The following is a 13,815-nucleotide window of genomic DNA, read 5'->3' as shown; positions in this document are numbered from 1 at the left end:
GGACTTCAACTCCCAGAATTCCCCATCCAGCATGATGGGCAAGGAATTCCCCATATGGGACAGCAATGTGAGGGCTTCAAAACAAGGTCTTAAGTAGCTTTTCAGGGGTCCGTCAAAGCTTCAAACAATTGCTAAGCCATGGGTCATAAGTAGAGAACTACCTGTAATTGAGATGAGGAGCCGTAGGAATCCCGGCCGATTCATGTATCAATGAATGAATCCAGAAACAAATGAAAATTAGCCTGCCGACTTCTAACACATCCATTCAACTGACCAAATATCGCTGTTAGAAGACACAAAAACAGATGTCCACACTCTGGATATTTACAAAGCTCTTTTTACCGAGTTACAACAGAGAAGATGAGGAGGAGAAGGTTCTACACAGTCTCTTAGGCCGCTTGGCTTGTGCTGGTTTGCAACGGGCCCCCTTCTCGCTGGAGAGCAGGCGACGCAGGTGAGGCGGGGAACAGCTGTGAACTGAGAGAGAAGGCTACGCCTAAAAGAACATGACCGCACACAACATGCAGGGTGAGAATGGGAGACCCAGAACGATGCACCCAGTGATGTCATGTCCCACCTGCTAGCAAACTACGTGGAACTCGGGGGGGTCTCCACCACTGGGATAGTGGTCAAGATGGTGCTGTGCGATCGCAGCAAACTGTCTGCAGGGGTTCGATCTCAGGCGTCGCGATCACCATCCTTGTTTTAAGCCTATCCTTGCGGACATCCCTGGTCGAGAATATGTATTGGTGGATGCCTTGGAGCACAGAAAGGGAGTAAGGGGTTGATACAGTTGTGCTGGGCTTGAAGAATCAAGTGTCACACTCACACGTACACAGAAAAACACACGCAGCTCAGGAGCCCATCGATAATCGTGTCCAACACTGCGGCACAGCTAAACCACAAAAAAACGGAGGCGGAAATCCGGTCAGTGGATGAAATGCATAGATTGTGCCTATCCTGAGCAGGGCAGAAACGAGCAGCGTCGTGGAGAAAAAATTAGAACCGTCAACCGCGGCCCTTCTGGAGCATCACAGTGTTAAAAAGAGGCTCTAATATTGCTGGAACGAGGAGGTGTTATCCCGCCCAACATCCTGTGTAGGTTTCACACATGCAGCACAGGAGTCCCGGGAGATGGACGCGGTATTTAAGTCCACAGGAGTCAGATGTGTTCCAATGGACAGACCTGGGGATCAGCTAGTGGTTCGGTAAAATGAGAGGATGCACAGGGAATGGGTCAGGGTACTGGGAGAACCAAGACTCTCCGTTTTATTTGGGCTCAGCCAACACATCGATTCATCCCCCTTCAAACTATTCCCAGTGTTTCTCCCCTCCCCAATTTGGAAATTTGGAAAGAGGGTAGCTTCAGACCCCCGGAAACAGTGCTCTGGTGTGGTGAGCCAGCGTCGTCCTTGTCCCGTCATTCGAGGCCACGTGCTTGGAGCAGATACAATGTGGAAGCCAAGTTGTGAGATTCTCCTCCTGCTCTTTTGGGGAGAGGTGACGCCTGGTACAGTGCAGGCTGAGAGAGGGGTTCAAAGAGAGTAAGGGAGGATGGGCAGCGGAGGGCCTGTCCTGGCCAAAGAGACGAGCTGTGGGTGCTTCCAAAAAAATCTCAGGGGCCGGATCCAGGAACTCCTCTGTGTAGTTGGGTTCGAGGGGGAGGGAGTGCTTGTGGCTTGGTTGTCACCAAGTTGGGATATTGGGGTGTGGCAGGGCGTGTGGCAAGTGTGGTCCTCTCCACCAGGAGGCTGGGAGGGTCTTCAGGTCAGCGATCCACTGCCGTTGGATTTCTTCACGCAGGAGTACAATAATAAGCCTGCTGCGCAGAGGACAAACAGACCGAACGGCGCCATCCCTCCATTGGGGACCTGCACGACAGGAGACAATAATAGAATCAGTGACGCCACCTTGAACCCTGCTTTCCTGGCCCCTCCGGGTCCAGCACAGGCCACGAGGACATCGTACATGACACAACGTCATCGTGGCCGTGATGCCAATCCGGTGTGCGTATCATCTGCTCCATTCTACCCAACCCTCCGATGGAAGCATATCTTCCGTCCTATAATCAGGGGGTGGGGCTGCTGGAGGTTCACAGGGGTTCGGGAAAGCCCCCTAGCTAAGATTCTGTGCAGTTTGGAAAACCCCCAAATCCCACTCCCGGCTGGCCCTGCCCTGGCCCTCCCAGGAGTCCCCACACGGCCCATTTTGCATGCAGGTAAGTGCAGGGCACCCACAGAGGCTCGGCGAGGCCGGAAAACGGACCTCCGAGAAGTTCACGAAAGCTAGAAATGGGCCCGTTTCCAGCTTCCACAGGGCCTCCGGAGCCCGGGGAGGCTATTTTCACCCTCCCGGAAGCTCAAGGAAAGCCTCTGGAGCCCTGGGTGGGCAAAAACACCACCCCGTCCCCGCCATGGTGCCGGAGGATGACTAGGCCACACCCACCACAGCCGCACCCACCCAGCAACCGGTCAGAGAACCCCTTGTTGAAATTTTTGAAGCCTGCCTAAAATGTGAGACAGTCTTTGGCCACGGGATCCATCTTAGCTTTGTGAGGCCCATTGGGGGGTCAAAGAGAGACAATTCTCTTTAGGGCTCACTTGAAGCTTTCTTAATTTCAACACGAACAGTTGAAGGCCGGGGGCTTATCCTCCCATTAAGTAGAAGCAGTCCTCAAGTTACGGCCACAATTGAGCCCAAACTCCCTGTTGCCAAGGGAGACAGTTGGTTCACTGAATTTGGCCCCATTTTATGACCTTTCTTGCCACAGTTGTTAAGGAAATCACGGCCGTTGTTAAATGAGTAATGCAGTTGTTAAGTGAACCTGGATTCCCCCGGACTTCGCTCATCAGAAGGTCGCAAAAGGGGATGACGCGATCCTGGGACACTGCCCGTTAAAACACATGCCAGTTGCTAAGCGGCCGAATTTTGATCACGTGACCACGGGGACGCTGCAATTGTCGCATGTGTGAGAAACAGTCACAAGTTAGAATAGAATAGAATAGAATAGAATATAAAATATAATAAAATAATAAAATAATAAAAAATAAAATAAAATAAAACTTAATTAAATTAAATTAATAAAATAATAAAGTAAAGTAAAGTAAAGTAAAGTAAAGTAAAGTAAAATAAAATAATAAAATAAAATAAAATAAAATAAAATAAAATAATAAAATAATAAAATAAAAAATAAAATAAAATAAAATAAAATAAAATAAAATAAAATAAAAAAACAAAACAAAACAAAACAAAACAAAAATAAAAATAAATAAATAAAATTATAAAATAAAATAAAATAAAATAATAAAATAAAATAAAATAAAATAAAATAAAATAAAATAAAATAATAAAATAAAATAAAATAATAAAATAAAATAAAATAAAATAAAATAAAATAAAATAATAAAATAAAATAAAATAAAATAAAATAAAATAAAATAAAATAATAAAATTAATTAAATTAAATTAAATTAAATAATTAAATTAAATTAAATTAAATTAAATTAAATAATTAAATTAAATTAAATTAAATTAAATTAAATTAAATTAATTAATTAAATTAAATTAAATTAAATTAAATAATTAAATTAAATTAAATTAAATTAAATTAAATTATTAAAATGATAAAAATAAAATTAAATTAAATTAAATAAAAATCAATAAATTATAAAGTGGCACTAACACTCCACGTGATCTTGATTCTACCCCTCTGTAAATGCAGCCTAGAATTGCCTTGGCCTTTTTGGCTGCCGCCGCACACGGCTGGCTCCTATTTAAGCGGTTGCCCAATCGTCCACTAGGACTCCAAGATCCCTCGCACGAGGACCGCTGTTGAGCCAGGTTATCGCCTGTCCTATACCTGCGCACGGACTTGTGTTTTCTTGCCTAAGTGTAAAACCTGATGGTTCTCTACCTTGAATTCGATCTTGTTGGATCAGGTGGGGTTCTTCAACGCTGTCAAAAGCCTTCTGGGACTTGAGCCTATCTTTTGAAGGGTTGGCTGCTCCCCACCCATCCAGCTTGGTGTTTGGGGACGCTCGGGGACATGGCCATCGATCAAAATCCTTTCTGCTGCAAACCAGAGAGCCCCACACACACACCTCCTGCTCCGCCTCGTTTCTCTCCCCGGCCCAAGAATCCAACTTCCTCTGCTTTCAATGCCTTCAATGCCTTCCTCTCCTCCTCCTCCTCCTCCTCCTCCTCCCCAAATTCCAAGCCCAAACTAGGAAATTTGCCCACCAGGCCAAGCGGGGTGGGGGTTGCATACCATCCGTCACAGCTTTCCCCGCATAGTTGCAACCACAAACTTAAATAAACACTGCAAGAGATGTCCATTCCCCCGAAGGAGCACCAAGTAGTAGTGAAAGAATGAAATCATGGGAGTTTTGCAACACAAGAGTGCCAAAAATCGGGGCTCGCTGGTTTGAACACCAATTTTTTTAAAAAAAATAATAATTAAGGGGTTTCTCTCTCTCCATCGCGAAAGCAGATTGGGTGGTCCTCATTTAACGACGGCCAATCGGGGTGCAGATTTCCATTGTCGAGCCACGCAGCTTTCCCACGCGTGCGCTGCTTACAGACGGCAGTTCCACCTGCCGTCTTTAAGTGAGGACATCGGATGGCCTTCATTCATGATCGGCTGCCAGCCCTCCCCCATTAACCCCTGCTTGTAGATGCTGGACAAGGAAGTCGCAAAGAGTGACCAGTGGGACTCTGCGACGTCGTAAGTACAAGGATGGTCTGCATGTCCCACCAATTCAGTACCTTCGCAGGTTTTTTAAAATTATTATTATTTTAGAGGTAGTCCTCGACTGATGACCACAATCGAGCCCCAAAATTTCTGTCGCTAAGTGAGACCTTTATTAAGTGAATTATGCCCCATTGTACGACCTTCCCTCTGACAACGAAAGTCGACGCAGGAGGCCAGACTCGCTTAATGACCCTGTGATTCATATCACAACCGCCATGATTTATTTAACAACTGCGGCCAAAAGGTTGCAATATCAGGTGTGACTCACTCTTGGCTGCCGCCTTGCTTAGTGACCGAAATTCTGGTCGTAAGTCAAAGACTACCTGTACAGCTGTGAGCAGTCTCATAATTAACCTGCAGAGTGTGGCTGCAGTATTATTATTTGTCTCCTTGAAGGGAATAATAATAATGAATAAAGAGATGTAGTAGAATATAATATAACATTAAGTAGAAAGTTACTCTGTAGACCAGTGGTGGCTCACCTTTTTGGGCTCCTGTGCCAAAAATTGTGCGTGCACTTGCGCTTCCATGCCAGCACCCAGAAGGCAATGTGCCCCCATGCCCCCTACGCATGCGCCCACAATCCTCACACACCCAGCCACACACACCCCCGCCACCCCCTTACCTGCACTGTGCCTCACAGCTAATTTTCGGCCAGTGTGAGACCTTTTCGGCTTCCCAAAGACTTGAGGAAGGCTTCTGCAGGTTTCTGCAGGCTTTTCAGGCCAAAAAGTAGGCCCATTTCATCACTTCCGGTATTGTCGGAAAAAACAGGAAGTGATGAAATGGGCCTAGTTTTCATCCTGAAAAGCTTGCAGGAGCCTGCAGAAGCCTTCCTCAAGCCTCGGGGAGGCTGAAAAAGGTCTCAAACCGGCCGAAAATCAGCTGTGAGGCGCACACCTGCGCGGTGAGGTAAGTTTGCCCGCACCTCGCGTGCCGGCACAAATGGCTCTGTATGCCACCTGTGGCATGCATGCCATTGGTTCACCATCATGGCTATAGATATTTGCCCTCTTGAAAAATATATGTTATCCTGCTGTAAATGTATTTCCTTATGCAATTACTCACTGTTCAACATATGCCTGCAACCAATTGCATCCTCCTGTATCAAGAACATGGATGGTCCTATTATACAAATCCTTCATGAATCCTTCCATAAATGTTCCTTTCATAAATGCCATCCCTATTTCTTCCAGGAATTGGCACATAACTATCTCAATCTCCAACTGTCAAGGCAATTATGACCTTGTTGACGTCCCTCACTCTGTCAAGGACCTTGGAGTACTCGTAACTAATGACCTAAGCGCCAGAGCTCACTGCAACAGCATCGCCCAAAAGGCATTAAGAGTTGTAAATCTAATCTTACGAAGCTTCTCCTCCAGAAATATAGAATGGCTAACTAGGGCATACAAAACCTTTGCTAAACCAACACTCGAATACAGCTTGTCTATCTGGAAACCGCACTGTATATTGGACATTAATACAATCGAGCGAATCCAGAAGTATTTCACGAGAAGAGTTACTACACCCCTTTGCTTGCAACAGAATATCCTACACCACCAGGCTTGAGATTTTGGGCTTGGACAACTTTGAACTACGCCGCCTACGGTTGGACTTAAGTGTAGTACACAAAATTATCTGCTACAATTTCCTACCAATGACTACTTCAGCTTCAACCACAACAATACAAGAGCACACAACAGATACAAACTCAACTTAAACCCCTGCAAACTTGATTGCAGAAAGTACGACTTCAGCAACAGAGTGGTCAATGCCTGGAATGCACTACCTGACTCTGTTGTTACATCCTCAAACCGCCCCCCCCCCAAACTTTAACCCCAAACTATCCACTATTGACCTCACCCCATTCCTAAGAGACCTGTAAGGGGGCGTGCATAAGTGCACCATCGTGCCTACCGTCCCTGTCCTATTGTCCCCAATTATTCATACCTGTTTCCTGTATTCATATTTATACTTACACCTATTATCTTGTAAGCGATTGACAAATAAATAAAATAAAGTCACACACCCACACACCTTTGACCTGTGGTGTTAACAAAAGGTCAAAATGATCAATTAGAAAAGATAACACCTGCCGGAAAAGAATTTGCCTGTTGCAGGAGGATGTAAACCTTAGTTAGATTACATGATTGGAGATTTACAAGGTAATTAGAGAACTAAAAACAAAGACTTTTGCATCTATAAGAAGGAGAGGACATCTTTCTGTATTTTGCAGAATTTTCCTCCCACGTCTTTTGTGATGTGCTAGGAATGTCTTACCCAGAACTTTAACATTGATCAAATATAAAGTCTACTTTCTTTGATTTGCAAGCCTCCGTTTAAGTCTTTGTTTTGGTTCATTTTGGGCTTGAGCATACGGCCAGGCCTTACGCCCTTTGTCATTATTTTTCACTTCTCCCTTTTATTGGCTGCATTAGTCTAATTAGTATTATTTTTATATTCTGTTGTTTTGCAAGGAAAGGTAGTCCTTGTTCTGACCCAAACCTGGTTCCGGGAGAGCAAACACAAGGCAAAGGTACCAGCACAACCTTTTACTGTTTCATTTGCGAATCCTGTTTCTTCACAGATAAAAGGCTGCTTCTAACTAATTAGCTCTGACATGAAAGAGCCTGGCCAAGTTTTTGCAAGGCTGCCAAGAGCAACAGTTAAAGTTCCTAAACAATAAATCAAAGAGTTTCTGAACACCAACCAAGATAGTCCGAACGTCCACCAGGCTTGAGTGCAAAAACGTCTTTGCTTCCTGCAAAGAACTCCAGTCTCTCAGCTGGCTTTTATATCCTCAGGGAGAGGCCATTACCTTGCAGCCCTTACTCCTGAGTCGCCCGTGCTGCTGCAGCTGCTCTTTCCTTCTGTGCACATGCACTTGGCCCAGGCTCCTCGGGGTCCTCTTCCTCACTGCTGCCAGCCTCCACAACCTCCGAAGGCAGCACTCCACTCCCTGATGGTCCTGGCCCCATCCCTGCATCCCACGCAGGCCCCTCATCTGAGTCTTCGCTCTCCGAGACCCCAGCCGTCCACACCCGCTGCCGGCGAACCACAACAGTCCTCGACTTACAACAGTTTGTTTAGTGACCATTCGCAGTTTCAACAGCAGAGGAAAAAACCCGACTTACCACTGTTTTTCACACTTACACCGCTTGTAGTTTCCTCCTGATCACCTGATCAAAATTCAGATGCTTGGCCACTGACTCACACTTATGAGCGTTCCTGGGGTCGTGCGATCCCCTTTGGCAACCAAGTCAATGGAGGAAGCCGGATTCACTTAAGAACCTCGCTCCTATCTTAACAACTGCCGTGATTCAGTTAATGACGGTGGCAAGAAAAGGTCATAAAATGGGGCAAAGCCCGCTTGACAACTGTCTCATTCAGCAACAGGAGTCCTGAGTTCAAATGTGGTCGTTACGTCGAGAGCTACCTTTACGCTAAGTGCTTCTATAGACCAATTCCTTGTGTGTCTAACCACACGTGGCCAAATAGAAAATAAATATGCTAGCAATAGCACATAGACTTATATACCGCTTCACAGTGCTTTTCAAGCGGTTTACAGAGTCAGCCTTTAGCCCCCAAAAATCCGGGTCCTTGTTTTACTGATCTCGCAAGGACGGGAGGCTGAGTCGATCATGAGCCGGTCAGGATCGAACTGCTGGCAGTCGGCAGAGTTAGCCTGCAATATACTGCATTCTAACCACTGTGCCATCACGGCTCTTCTTATCTTCCTTCCTTCCTTCCTTCCTTCTCTTCCTTCCTTCCTTCCTTCCTTCCTTCCTTCCTTCCTTCCTTCCTTCCTTCCTTCCTTCCTTCCTTCCTTCCTTCCTTCCTTCCTTCCTTCCTTCCTTCCCTACTTAGCACCTAGACTTATATATGGCTTCCCAGTGCTTCCCAGCCCTCTCTAAGCGTTTTACAGAGTCAGCCTATCGCCCCTCAACTATCTGGGTCCTCATTTTACCAGTCAGGATCATTTCACCGGTCAGGATCAAACTGCCGAACTGCTGGCAGTCAGCGGAGTCAGCCTGCAATTGAACCACTGCGCCACCAAGTGGCTCCTTAGGGTAATCGCCACAAAATGGCAGGCTGGGATTCTTGCGGAAGATCTGTTTCCCAGAGGGTGGGTCAGTTCCTTGGGAGGGAGGAGGGTGTCTCTAACCTCCCCAGGGGGATCTTCTCTGGCTCCCCAAATCCCACAACTCCAGAACTCCTCAGAGCTCCTCCGAGCCTCACCCAACTGCCAATAATTCCCATTTAGACACAAGTTCAGCCCCGACTCAGCCAGAGGGGGACATGCAGATGCTTCAAAAGAGGAAGGGAGGGAAGAAGAGGAAGGGGCAGGAAAGGAGGGGTGTGTGGATCCACATGGAGATGGGTGGGGCGTCTCTAAGGGTCTAGGACAACTCGCCGCAGCCAACTCCAGTTGGCCAACTGGCTGTAGCCAACTGGCTACAAGCAACTCGCCACGGGACAAGAGGTAGAGTAATATCGAAGAAATGGTGGCATAGAATCTTTTAAGAAAGGATGCAAAAGGAAATGGGAATGACAAAGATTAAAATGATTCCCAAAGAGGAAAATACAATTTAAAAAAAGATAAGACCAGGCGGAAATGGATAGGTTAACATTAAAGATAAAGGATAAAGAAGAGATAGAATATTTTTTAACGTGGTATTTGTTTTGCCAATGGTTAGAATAATAGAGCTAGACATTAGAAGTTGGAAGAATATCAGCATATACAAGTAAATAATATTATTGTTGCTATTATGATGTATAATTAAATTGACCCAGAATTGCACTGTTTACTAAACACCTATGTTCGTTAAAGGAAAAAAGCATAGTATTTTTAAAAGTATTTTTTTAACGGTCTTAAATCATTGAATTGTTGAATTTTCCCGCAGCGAGTTGGCTGTGGCGAAGGGTCCCGTCCCATTGCCTCTACAGAAAGGAACAGGCAGGAAACGGTGCATGTCGGGAAAGGGATGCAGCGGCCCGGACACACAGCACAGCTGGATGGAGGGAAAAGCAAAATGCTGATTTCGAATACCTGGTTGGGTTTTAGGAGGAGGTCTCAGCCCACCAGCACCAGAGCAGAGCCACTATGACAACCAGTCCTATGAGAGGGAGGGAGATCGTGGGAGAGCCCGGGGTGGGGGAGACCTGGTGGAGAGTGGAGGGTGGGTGGGTGGGTGGGTGGATAAGAGCGTGAAATGCCAGACATGAAAACCACCAAGAAGACAGAAGCCAAATGAGTCGGGGAGGAGGAGGAGGAGGAGGAGGAGCAGGAGCAGGAGCAGGAGGAGGAGGGAGAGAAAAAGAGAAAGATTAGAGGACTTACAACCTGGGCCATGTTTGGTGGGTTTCAAACCAGGGGTGGTATTCTACTGGTTTGGCACGGTTTGGCACGGTTCGGCTGAACTGGTAGCACTAAGGATCATCTGTGAGCGAACCGGTTTGCTCCAACGATCATCTGTGGGCCTACTGACCAGGGGTGGGAATTCAAAAATTGGCTTGGTGGGCATGGCTGCAGAGGTGAGATCGCACGACTCACGCAACCCGTGCGATCGCACACACGCGCACCAAACACACGCTTTGCACACGCATGAAAACAGTAAAAACTGAGCGACTGCCTCAAACAGCCGAGCAGTTTAAAAGGACCGAGGAGTAGGGGCGGGTGGGTGGGCCCAACTGCAAAGCATCAGAGAGAAGCCGGTTTTCTGCCAGCTGATCTTCGGCGCTACTGGAACGCCAGAACCAGGCCAAACTGGTAGAATACCACCACTGCTACCGAGCTTTATTTGCCTGGGTTTGAAGCTCAGCTGTTTCGCGCGGCGCAGTGGATTGCCATGCACCAGCTGTTTAACACACAGGGGGAGTGCAGGAGTGCAGGAGAAAGTCAGTAGGAAATCCTCTGCATGCGCGCACAAAGCATGCCCACCAAGCCACGCCCACAGAACCGGTGGTTTAAAAAAATTTCAATCCCACCAGTTTTCAAACCTGTTTAAATGCTGCAGGGGTCAGCAAAGAACAGGATGGGAGGGAGGGGGACTAACTGGACCGCCAAGTTTGCAAAAGGTCCCTTGGGAAAGTGGGGTAGGACTTGGGATGAGATGCCTCCAGAACAGTTTTTGGTAGCAATTGTAAGGTCCTGGTAGCCCCAGGGAGAACTTAAGGTATGGTCCCTGATCCAAGAACGGTTCCACAGTTCTCAATTCAAGATGTTCCTCCTGATTTTGGAAGGGTGCCCCATTGAAGGCTGTGTGGAGCAGAGGTGGGTATTCAGCAGGTTCTGGCCAATTCTGGAGAACTGATAGCGGAAATTTTGAGTAGTTTGGAGAACCGGCAAATCCCACCTCTGACTGGCCCCGCCCCCAGCTATTCTCCACCTCCCAAGTCCCAGCTGATTGGCTGGGTCTCCTTTGGTTGCCCTGCACAGGAGAACGGAGCTGGAAAGCTGGTTAGTGGGGTGGGGAGGGAATGGAGATTTTGCAGTATATCCTTCCCCTGCCACACCCACCAAGCCACACCCACAGAGCTAGTAGTAAAAAACGTTGAATCCCACCACTGGTGTGGCGCTTCCCTCCAGATCACCCAAGAGAAGAACCAAAAAAAAAAAGATGGACGCTTAATAAGGAGAGATCCACCTTCCATCATTTGGACTGTCCCTCAGACCTTCAGGTGGTTCTAGAGAAGATCTGTTCGTTGGGACAATCCTTCAAGGAGTGGAAGATTCTTGATCTTCTGTTCTTTAGGCTAAACAAGTCCAGTTCCTTCAACTGATCTTCATGGGGTTTCATCTCCGAACCCTTCACACCATCTGAGTTTTCTGCCCTCTTTCCCGTCCCTCAGCCTCCTTCTCGAATTGTGGTGGCCAGAACTTTAGACACGACAGGCACAATAGGGGCAACTCAATAGAGAATCCATACTTGTTGGTCATCTTGACCCCTCAAGATGGAGAAAGGTGCTTTTTTATTTCCCAAAAGACAAATGGACATTTTTCTTTTCCCCCTTTGGAAATATTTTGCTTCTCATCCGAGAATCTTCTCGGATGAGAAGTTCTGAAGCTCTGAAGAAGCTTCTCGGATGAGAAGCGAAATGTTTTCAATGGAAAAAACAACAACAAGAAAACACTTTTGGGATAACAATGACCTGGATGATTGAGAATCTCCACAGACAGTTTTTGGTGGCCCACGCATGGTCTCATCTGGCCACAACACCACCCCAAAGAGACACAACGGCCAATTTTATTCTACCAAAAGGTCCCTGTCCTCACTGCCACCAACACTGGTTGTCTTTGACTCCATGGCTTTCAGGTTCTCTTTCATTTCCATGTCCCAAGAGATCAGGACTCAAAATAAACCATGGTGGATTCCACCAAGAAACTAGAGGAACATAATGCTGCCGAGAAAGGAGAGGATTTGTAGCTCAGGGTTGAAATGAGGTGTCCTTGGTGATCTCTGAGCTTGGCGGTTTCCTTGCAGACGTTTCATTACGTCATTCAGTTGACTAGCCCTGATGATGCTACCTAGTTTGGGTCATGAAACATCTACAAGAAAACCACCAAGCTCAGAGAGCACCAAGGACCTCAACCTCCTCCTCCTCTTCATCCTTCCTCCTCTTCCTCTTTCCTCCTCTACACAATCCCCCTTCCATTCTAGCCCTGATAACGTTACCTAGTTTGGGTCATAAAACGTCTACAAGAAAACCACCAAACTCAAAGAGCACAAAGGACCTCAACCTCCTACTACTACTACTCTTCATCCTTTCCTCCTCCTCCTCCTCCTCCTCCTCCTCTCCACAAACCCCCTTCCATTCTAGCCCTGATGACATTACCTATTTTGGGTCATAAAACATCTACAAGAAAAACACCAAGCTCAGAGAGCACCAAGGACCTCCTCCTCCTCCTCCGCTCTTCCTCCTCCTCTCTTCCTTCTCCTCCTCCTCTTTGTCTTCCTCCTCCTCCTCCCTCCTTTCCACAAACCCCCTTCCATTCTAGCCCTGATGACATTGCTTAGTTTGGGTGGAAAGCCCAATGGGCTGCTGAACACCCAGATACAGGCAGTTACGTAGTTGACCCTACACACAAAAGGTGTCAGATTTCAACCTTCCTCACCAGCACTGGTCAACTCTGAACAGGATCCGTACCCAACATGGTGTCTGCCAGGACACCTTGTTTAAGTAGGGACTTGCCTCTACCCCCTCAGTGTGACTGGGGGGCTCCTTGACAAAATACCCATCCCACTATGTCCGAATGCCCATCAAGAAGCTTACACTGGCCCAACGTCTGTTGTTTTTTCCAACATAGACCACCCGGTCCTTGAATGGCTGGGTGGACTGGACATTAACATTGGAACTGCTATAAGTGCATGTGCTTGCCATGCGCTAAATCAGGGGTCTGCAACCTTAAGCACTCAAAAGAGCCATTTGGACCTGTTTCCTACAGAAAACACCAGGAGCCTCAACACTTGGGTGGGCGTGGCCAACTCAACATCACTCCCACCTGGTCACAAGCCTACCCCAGTTTTGTGGCTCCCGGTGTTTTATGTGGGAAATGGGTCTCTCTCTCTCCCCCCCTCTCTCTTATTCTCTCTCCCTCATTCTCCCTCTCTCATTCTCTCTCTCTCTCCCTCTCTCTCATTCTCTCTCTCCCTCATCCTCTCTCTCTCATTCTCTCTATCTCACTCATTCTTTCTCTCTCTCTCTCTCTGTCCCCCTCTCTCATTCTCTCTCTCCCTCTCTTATTCTCTCTCCCTCATTTTCTCTCTCTCATTCTCTCTATCTCACTCATTCTTTCTCTCTCTCTCTCTCTCTTATTCTCTCTCCCTCATTCTCTCTCTCTCTCATTCTATCTCTCTCTCTCTCCCTCTCATTCTCTCTCTCCCTCTCATTCTCTCTCTCCTCTCTCTCTCTCTCTCTCTCTCCCTCTCTTATTCTCTCTCCCTCATTCTCTCTCTCTCATTCTCTCTCTCTCACTCATTCTTTCTCTCTCCCCCTCTCTCATTCTCTCTCTCCCTCTCTTATTCTCTCTCCCTCATTCTCTCTCTCTCATTCTCTCTATCTCA

General features: G+C 46.9%; 1 protein-coding gene across 6 annotated transcripts in view; it reads right to left on the bottom strand.

Moving 5' to 3' along the window:
• Positions 1-321: 321 nt before the first annotated feature.
• CCDC136 (coiled-coil domain containing 136) overlaps positions 322-13,815 on the bottom strand; it is a 40,428-nt gene continuing 26,934 nt past the window's right edge. For 5 of the 6 annotated variants that reach the window (XM_087968973.1, XM_087968971.1, XM_087968968.1 and 2 more), the window contains one exon: positions 322-1,871. In XM_087968973.1, coding sequence (XP_087825099.1) covers positions 1,764-1,871 — 108 coding nt within the window. In that variant the 3' untranslated portion in view covers positions 322-1,763. Of the gene's footprint in view, positions 1,872-9,800; positions 9,914-13,815 lie in introns of all 6 variants that reach the window. The other variant, XM_087968969.1, reaches the window with a different exon arrangement.

The sequence above is a fragment of the Notechis scutatus genome, chromosome 6 (assembly GCF_049901735.1).
Source record: "Notechis scutatus isolate UNSWTSFEM ecotype Mainland chromosome 6, rNotScu1.2, whole genome shotgun sequence".
NCBI lineage: Eukaryota > Metazoa > Chordata > Lepidosauria > Squamata > Elapidae > Notechis > Notechis scutatus.
This window is presented reverse-complemented; position numbering and strand designations above follow the sequence as displayed.